Genomic DNA, 9,255 nt, shown 5'->3' on the forward strand with positions numbered 1-9,255 from the left:
CTTGCTGTGTGCTCCCCAAACAGTAGAAGTGTATGAAGTGCGTCTCTTTCCAGTGAGACGGGAGAGGAAGGACACAGTGCTCAAACAGGATCCAGTCACGGTGACTGCTGCTCTCTGCACGTCCATCCTCTGGTTTGGTTCCGACCACTTCTATGTGCAGCGTTGTACGCTCCTAAAAACCCAACAACTGCACCACCCACCCCACTAACACCCGCCATTTTAGTTCCTTGCCCAAATAACAACAGCACAGTGTTGATACTTGTGGAAAAAATGACTCGCAAGCCATCCCCAGCCCTCCCCTCTTCCCAGGCCACAGGCCAGCCGTGAAATCCTGAGGTTGGGAACTTCTCCGCGATGGATTTGAACCATCAACCATCTGGTGTTGCTTCAGATCACCTGAACCCTGGCTCCCCTCTCTGGGTCTCACAAGGCCCTAGTCTCAGACCAGATCGGAACCACTTACATTGATCACTCCCCGGTATTTGACAGTAATTGAGTTGGGTTTGATTTGACACACAGCTGGCACTTGCGGTACTCAGTCGTCTGTTGTCGTCTGACTCGTTGTACCGGGGAGGATAAATCAAGTGCACCTCAGTGCTTTTGACAGGAGGCTCTGTCTCCAACCCCAGCTCTGTCCAAGCAGCGCTGAAATCTGTTTTATTGTTACATTCAGCTGATCTCATGCAGAGGTTAGCCCCCCCCCCCCCCCCCCCTGACAAGCCTCTCCATGCCCCCTCAGTGTTTTAGTTATTCCAGCTGTGAGAGAGCTCTTAATGTTGTTGGCATAGCTGCAGAAACACATAACACAAACGTACAATACACACAAAGATATGCTGGCATGCAGACGCACATACACACACGCACTCTCTCTCACTCACACACACACACACACTTTCACACTCAATCGCTTTTTCTTTCTCCCTCTCTCTCTTCCCCCCTCTTTCTTCATTCAACTCTCTATCCTTCTGTCTATCCGCTCTATTTCCATTTATCCCACTTTTTCTTGCAATCTCCCTCAACTGCTCTTCCCATACCCTCGTTCCCCCCCTTTCTCCTCTCCCCCTCTCTTCCTCACCTCTCTCTCCCCCTCTCTTCCTCACCTCTCTCTCTCTCTTCCTCTCTTCCTCCTGTGCCTCTGTGTTCTGCTGTGTTTGTGCAGTGTTGATAAGCGTCAGATAGTGGATCTCGGTGGTCGCTGATGTAATGATGATGAATGCTGCTGTGCCTCCAGACTCCCCCCTCTGGGAGCCCCCCCCACCCCCGCCCCCGCCCCCCTCTGGCCCCCTGGTCCCCCAGCCCAGCTCAGCCCCCCTAATGAAATGAACACAAATACAGTACCCCCTCAGAGAAAAGGGGGGGATGTGGAGGCCTGCAAATCTAAAACGACACTTCTAGATGTTATAGAGAAATCTCCCATTGTGTGTGTGTGTGTGTGTGGGAGTGTAAGGTTGGAAGTACACCCTCAGCATTTTAGCAAAACTTTTTAGGTTGTGTTCTTTTTTTCTTTCTATGTTAATTTAAGACAACAATCGATTGTGATGATGTTGATATTTTCCATTATGGTTTTCTTAAGCAGGTAGTGAAACCCCCCTCCTATTTTCTAAAGCATTGCTTTTGGCTAGTGGTTCAACCTAGTGAGAGAGGAAAAGAGTGATTTTTCTTTATCAAAGGCAAGAAGTTTATTTTCATGTTTGACTTTGATGTGCACCATTTGTAGATGACTTTCAACTATGTGCCTTTGTCAACAGAGCGTATAATTTATGTTAAATTGATTTGCTTAATGTGCTTATAAAATAGGAATGTTTTTTTTCTTCTTACCAACAGTGTGAATTGTGGTATTTTAAACCTGTTTAATCGCCTTCCTTCCTTCTCTGTGTGAAGGGATTACAGTTGCACACAAATAAAGATGCCCCCTTTCACTCCCCATTGCCTAATTGAGTGTGGGACAGTCATTTCAAGGAATAAACATTAATATGAAATTTACATTTATTTTGGGTAACAACTGGATCCGATGCATGGTTTTCTAATTCGCCTGTATTGTGTGAGGCTTACTGCGTGTTCAAACAGCAGGCCCTGCATGGTTCTCTGAAACGGGCAGAGACAGACCTGGATTCCTGTCATGTCTCAGGCAGACAGTTAGCGAGCTAGATCTGATTTCCTTCTGTCTCAAGTGAATTAGGGTTTCTGCGCCACAGTTAAGGTTCAGGGCAGTGGCGGGACAAGGATACCCTTTTACAAATAACTGTAAGAGACTAGCATTTCTTGGCTGAGATTGTAATCGAAAATAAGCCTTTGTAACTATTGTTAACCCACTGTCTGTATGTACGTATGTAAAGATACTTCAGAAGTTCCTGAAAGTGCCTGAAAGACAGGATGAAAAAGACAGAGAGATCGAAAGTAAAGAAGTCGTAAAGAAAGAGTTTTAGAGAGACAGAAGCAATGACAGAACAGTAATAGAGAGAGAGAGAGAAAGTGCAAGGTTGTCTGTTTGCTGGGATAATAGAGTGAGAGAGTGAGAGAGAGAGGAAGGGAGAGATGAACACCTGCAGGACTGGGTCCTGGCGTCCAGGTCAGATGGATTATGGGTGAAAGGGTCCTGTGTTTAATTGCTGCTGTGGAGCGCTGCTCTGCCTGAGGAACACAAAGGGCCACTTCGCCACGCCTCACTGGCCAGGAGCCACGAATATTTGCTCTCCAACGGAATGTTTATGCCCTGGCTTTCTGCTCATCCCTCCTACCGCCCCCCCCCCCCCCCACACACACACACTTCTATCCCCTCATCTTATTCTCCTTTATCTCTCCCTCATTCTTTCTCATTCCCCCCTCTCCACCATTCTGTCTTTTATTTCTCTCTTCTCTGACTCACCTAGGGGGTGCTGGGAGGTTTGGGGGCTCAAACGTGCACACACACACACACACACCTACACACACACACACACATGCATAGATACACACACACATACAGACACAGAGGCTGTGGCCTAGTCTTCAATGGATGAATAAAAGCAGTTGCTCTCTCCTCCTTTTTTCTCTCTCTCTCTCTCTCTCTCTCTCTCTCTCTCTCTCTCTCTCTCTCTCTCTCTCTCTCTCTCTCTCTGTCTCTCTCTCTGTCTCTCTCTCTCTCTCTGTATCTCTCTCTCTTGCAGAGTTCAATTGTCAGAACGGTGTAGCATGTAATTGTGAGAGGGGAGGATACAAAGTCTGACTCTGGGGCTCTTTTGTCTGATGTGCTCTCTGCAGAGACAGACTGTCAGACCAGGAGCCCCTCACGTTTACGTTTCTATGGTTGCAGGGCCCATGAAAGCCAACAAGCGCCTCGCAGTTCCCCCCGCCCTGGACCCCAATCGATAGCGAGCTCAGGAACTCTCACACACATGGACACACACACGTACTGACTGACTGTAGTTATTGCTACCTGAAGAAAGACCGAAAATGAAGTATTCATCTTATATGAAAACGCGCACACACACACACACACACACATCAGTGATTCTATCAGTGCATTGTTGGGAGAAATGTGCTTAGTTCTGGAGTGACGGTTACACGTGTATTCATGTGGGAGTGATTAGAGGAAGAGCTCTTGTTTAATTCTGTTTTGATTGGTTGGGGAGTAATTGCCCTGTTGTTTTCTTTGGGGTGGGGGGGTGGGGGGGGGCGGGGGCTAACCAGGAATTGCTTCCAGATGTTTGTGTCAGGAGAGAGAAGTAGACGGACAGACTGGCTTTTAAGAAGGTTGGAAAAATAACAAAAAACAAAGCACACTGTGTTTGTGTGAAGTCTCAAGTCTCCCCCCTCCCTGTAGAACCCCCCCAATAACCCCCCTCCCCTCCAGCTGCCCCCACCCCTCCTCTGAGTGTTGGAATCACCCCCCCCCCTTCCCCCCCACGAGGACCAGTTTCTGGATTGAAGTAGGATTGTTAGCTAAGATATTGTGAGGTAATGAGACTTTATTTCAGAGCAAAACTCTTTCTCAGACTAAATATTTCCAGTGATTACCCCAGAATGGTGGAGCGGTGGAAGATGTCTACGTGAGCTCTAAGTACAGGACACGCAATAAACTTGCCTTCGTTTTTCTAAGTGTGGGTGAGGTACAGTTTTAGGATTGATGGGTAAATGTATAGTTTGCCTGTTGAGTGCAGTGTATATACTGTATGTGTGGGTGTGGTGTACAGCCTGAGATAATGGCAGAGTTGTCTGTAGTTTGTCAATGAGTGGGTGCAGTATATGGCCTGTGTAGAGATCACAATTCTCCATGACCAGACTCACTCAGAGCAGCCAGTCTAGTAAGTTGAGCCCAGAGCAGTAGACCCTCTAGAAAAATGGACTGAACCTCTGAGATCTCAGAGACAGCGTTGGACCTCTTTGAGAAGAGAAACCATGATATTCCTTTCTGGACCTTCACACATCCTCAATTTCAGGATTGTGAGTGTGTCTCTCTGCAGAACACTCCCACAAGTTCTACTCTCTCTGTCTGGGATTCTCAGTACAGCCTTCTCTTTAAAATAGATATAGAAAATAGAAAAGGCTTGTTCAAAACACACTCCCCCCCCCCACGTTTTCTGAAAGAGCGTAAAGTTGATGGCGTCCCAGTTAAGAATGAAGTGAGAAGTGATGAATCTTCAGCTGTCTGGATGTGTGGGGTGGAGTTCTCAGAGTGATCGGGGTGATGGATAGAACTCTGTCATGTTATTACGACTAGGTCAACTGGGAGGCTACAGGAAGATCAAACATAAAAGTTATGAGTTCCAATAAACAACGGCGGTCTGCCATATTGACCCCCGCTGTCTGTTCTGGGGCGCAGGGCCAATGGGGATTGGTGGGAAGGATCATGATCCTCCTGACTGAAAAGATCAGAGGTCGTCCGCATTGAAGCATCTGTTGTGTGGGATTGTTTTCTTAAAGCTTCCAGACGATTTTAGGGCCCTAATTGGTTCATGACGGGTTCTCATGAAAATGATAATGTATCTGATAGGCATGTTGATTAAGTTAGAAAAGGAATGTTGACCTTTTTGTTAAAAAAATAAGATTGGTAGACTGTTGGTGGTTCTTATTTTTATTGACAACTTTGTACCCCACACTGAAAACCAGGAAGAGGAAGAGAGTTTATGTAGAGGGTACAATGTTACGGTTTTTCATGTTCAGTCGCATGACAAGGTGCTCACCTGTCCCCCCCCCCCCCCCTCATCCCCCCTCCCTCCTCCTCCCTCTCTTCCTCACCCAGGTGTCCTCTCCATGAGGTGCTGAGGAATGAGCAGTCGCCATGGAAACCCAGTCCCAGGCCAGTTCCGCAGTTGAGAAGAAGAAGAGGACGGACACCGTCGTGGCAACCAAGGGCTCGTCGACGCGCGCGCGACATCAGCGAGAAGGCGGTGGCCTCTAGCACCCACATCCAACGGTACGGGCTCGATCCATTGATTGTTTTATTGACTGATTTGATGGTTTGATTTGACATAATCGGGTAAAAGACAGCATGACAGGATGCCCCGTTCCCAGAGGTCTTGTTCATACTGAGAAAGTTGATTATCAAGGTCTGGATGGTGAGGATACTAAGGTATTGTAAGATACCGAAGGTATTTTACCGTCCCAACGTGTTTGTATGGAGCAGCCCTGTTATCAGTGGATCTAGAATGTTCCTTCAGTGCTCTGTGATGATCCAGCGTTTGCAGTGAGCCCAGCTCCTGGTGAGGAGCTGGGACGCGTGTCGAGTCCATGTCTTGAACACGCAGGGAAACAAGCTCCGTCTTCATTAGGGCTGTCATCGTTCAGTCTGCCAGGTCCGGGGTGAACAGGGAGAATATTAGATAACAAAATACGATATTTCAGAGGTGGGGGTTGGGAGGACCAGACGCAAAGTCATAATAAACTGCCAGGAGAAATGGCGGTGACTTAAGCTGCAGCTGGACTCATTAGAAAGATCCAGAAGATGGAGGTGGTTGGAGACGTCGGAGGGAGGGGAGGAGGTGGAGGAGGAAGATGGAGGTGCAGAGTAGGAGGGAGGCGTAGTTATGCCTGGGGGTGGGGGTGGGGTGCGGGGGTGGGTGGGTGGGTGGGGGGGGGCGGGGAGGGTTTTTGGTCCAGACGGAACTCTGTCACCCCGGGTTTCCGCTGGCTTTTGAAGGATGTCAAATGTTATGGCCGGCAGGTCGGAGGCGAGGGACTTTCAGAGACGCCAGGATGGGGGTCAGCGCGTTGGCGTGTCGGCGGCTGCCACTGTCTCGCCACAGGGGTCGGAGAACAGGATGTATATGGTCTGGTGGGGGGTTCTGGGTAGGGAGAATGCGTCCTGATGCATCTTGGGAATATGCCTAACTCTAGCTGGCCTAATCCCTCACTTCCAGATGGCCAGCACAGTTTCATTAATTAAAGGAGGAAGAAAAGAGAGAGAGAAAGAGAGAGAAAGAGAAAAAAAAGTTTTATGCTGCGGAAAAAGCATGGATGCAATTTGGCTGATGATTGCGGGTTTTTCTTTGTAATGTGCTGGTAATTACTCCTCTAAATTGCCTAAAGTTTGTCCTGGGAACATGTCCCTGCAATCACCCTAACCTGAGGCTGTCACGATAGGGGACACACTGCAGCTCAAAGGAGAAGTACCCACAGAATGACGGATGGCCAATGATGTATGGAGAGAGGGAGAGAAGGACACGTAGTTTTCATGGCAAAAGGGTTCTTAAAAATGTCTCCTTTCTTTCTTTCTTTCTTTCTCTCTCTCTCTCTCTCTCTCTCTCTCTCTCTCTCTCTCTCTCTCTCTCTCTCTCTCTCTCTCTCTCTCTCTCTCTCTCTCTCTCTCTCTCTCTCTGCTCTCTCTCTCTCTTGTCTCTCTCTCTTGTCTCCTCTCTGTCTCTCTCTCTCTCGCTCTCTCTTTCTCCTGAATCATAAGATAGCTTACACATTCTTTGTGTGGTTATAATCACAGTACATTCCCCCAGTCTCCCCAGAACTCATAACCTCCTATCAGGTGTAACCCAACACCCCCCTGAACTTTAACCCCCCGCGCCCCTCACCCCCTCCCCCTCGCCCCTTGCCTGTCCACTCCACACAAAACAAAAGCTAATTGTAAGCGGCTGTGTGGATGCCTGGGCCTGCCGACAACTCTCTCCTCAGGAAGGCCGTGTGGAGAAGTATGAATGTGTCTCCCTCCTCATCGCATGGAGCCCTGGTCCCTGCTCCTGGCCCAGGGAAACCCCTCAGGTCTCCCCTGTACAGCAGTATGCTACCATGTGGCTCCACCCTGTGTACCATTCACCCTCCGGGACCCTCTCCAGCCCTGGACAGCTCTAAAGAGACCACTGTGCCCCAACAATGTTCTGGTTGGTGTTCTTAAGGATGTGGGGGTGTAGTGGAGGATGGGGCTGGGGGGGGCAATGGGGGGGGTTATTGGGGGGGGAGAGGTGCACCCTTACTACCCCCACCATCGTCCTTTTCCAGGCAGGTGGACCACAAAGTCTCCTGATTCTTTTGTTGCTTTAGGAACAAGAAAAAAAAAGATGTCCGTGCTCTTTGGCTGAATAAATCCTCTCGTCATGGGATAATTTGCTAATAAAAATGAGAAAGGAGAGGAGGGGGCTAGGGTGGTGTGTGTGTACTGTGTGGGGAAGGAGGCGTGTGTGTGTGTGTGTGTGGGGGGGGGGGGCGGGGGGGGGGGGGGGGGAGGGGGGGGGGAGGGGGGGGGAGGGGGGGGGGGGTGAGGGGGGCGAAGACCCCGGCAATAGATTGAAGAGAAAAAAAGGAAAACGGTTTCTGGTTGGCCGCCCCCTCGGAGTTGTTGGCATTGTGGGTGCTGCTGATTTGTGGAAAGAGATTTGAGGGGAAGACAGGAGGAAGAGAGCTCTGCTGGTTCCCCTGCAAGCCGTTGACACCAATCAAGCACAGAGTATTGTTCAAATACTGATCCACCTGTGTCTGTGAGCAGACCAGGTTAGGAAGGAGTGTGGAACCTCTTAGCTGGCCGGGATAGACAGGGGCTCAAACAGGGTCTCGCTAGCACACAGGCTCACAAGTCTGGAGGGCTCGCTAATGTCCTGTCCTCCTGTGCGTCACCACACACAAACCCCCGCTGCAAACGCAGGGCGTCACTAAAGTGTTTAGGAGGAAAAAGGAGCGCTTGACTGCTTTGAAAAAAGAAAGAATCTTTTGAGGGGGAAAGAGACAGAAGTGAAGGAGAGAAGGGGAAGACAGCGTGAGGAGGGAGAGAGAGAGAGGAAGAGAGATCCCTTCTTCTTCTTAGGCAGGCATTTAAATGATCAATTGTTAAGAGAGGGGGGATGTCATCTGACAGACATGAAGTCCCCGTTACACCAGCGAAGAGGGAAAGTCATTTACAGATACGCTGTCCCGGCCATCTTTGTGGCGCCCAGATAAGGTTTCATTTCAGAAACGGATCGGAGACATTTTCACTTACGGCCCACAATTCTGGGACACACTGTGATAACAGCTTGTGGACCCTAATTGAAAATGGGTTTCAAAATGGATTTTCACTTTTCTTCACCCCCTTCACACCCCCTCCTCTCCTCGCTCATGGCCTCCCTCATCCTCCCCATCAACAAAACCCTCCTCACCCCACCCCCCCCCCTACCCTGCTCCATCACTTCTCCCCCCAGAGCTCTGTTGTCGTTCTTGTGTATTGGGAGTGTGTGTGTGTGTGGTGTATGTGTGTGTGTGTGTGTGTGTGTGTGGGACAGAATGTAGGGACACAACAAAGTGTATGTGTGTGTGTGTGTGTGGGGAGCGGGGGTTGGTAATGGAGGGACATACAGGGACAAAGTGAGTGTGGTGTGTGTGTGTGTGAGAGGGAAGGAGGGGGGGTCTTTTGCTCTACGTGTGGAAATGGAGTGTTGTGAGCGCATCATCTCTCAGCCCCCCGTCAGCCCGCTGACAGCCGTGTGATCCGTCTTATTAATGAAACATTGATCACATGATGGGACTCATAATCAACTGTTTCTCCACTGAGTCCTGCCCCCTTCCCTCCCTCCCCCTCCTGCCTCCTCCCTCCTCCCGCTTCCACCTCCCTTCTCCACTCATCAACATTGGTTGTGTTTTTTTTGGGGTCCATTTCTTCTCATCCTTTTTTCTCCTCCATCCATATATGAACTGCTCCGGCAGTTTGATCATTTTCTTTTACCAAATGAAGAAAAGAAATGGTGTGTACTTCAGGAGAGTCCAAGATAAATATATAATGTGGGCCAGGACACTGAACTACTGATGAAGCTAGATGGCATCTGTGGATGAAGGTGGGAGGCAGGGGGAAATAAGGGGAGG

The 9,255-nt window shown here is 49.4% G+C and overlaps 1 protein-coding gene across 1 annotated transcript in view; it reads left to right on the forward strand.

Moving 5' to 3' along the window:
* The window catches only part of gli3 (GLI family zinc finger 3), a 51,549-nt gene that overhangs the window by 12,032 nt on the left and 30,262 nt on the right, over positions 1–9,255 (forward strand). The window contains exon 2 of the mRNA XM_067252226.1: positions 5,222–5,337. Within this exon, the coding sequence (XP_067108327.1) occupies positions 5,261–5,337 (77 nt within the window). The 5' untranslated portion in view covers positions 5,222–5,260. The remainder of the gene's footprint in view (positions 1–5,221; positions 5,338–9,255) is intronic.

This window comes from Osmerus mordax, chromosome 15 (genome assembly GCF_038355195.1).
Source record: "Osmerus mordax isolate fOsmMor3 chromosome 15, fOsmMor3.pri, whole genome shotgun sequence".
NCBI classification, from domain to species: Eukaryota; Metazoa; Chordata; class Actinopteri; order Osmeriformes; family Osmeridae; genus Osmerus; species Osmerus mordax.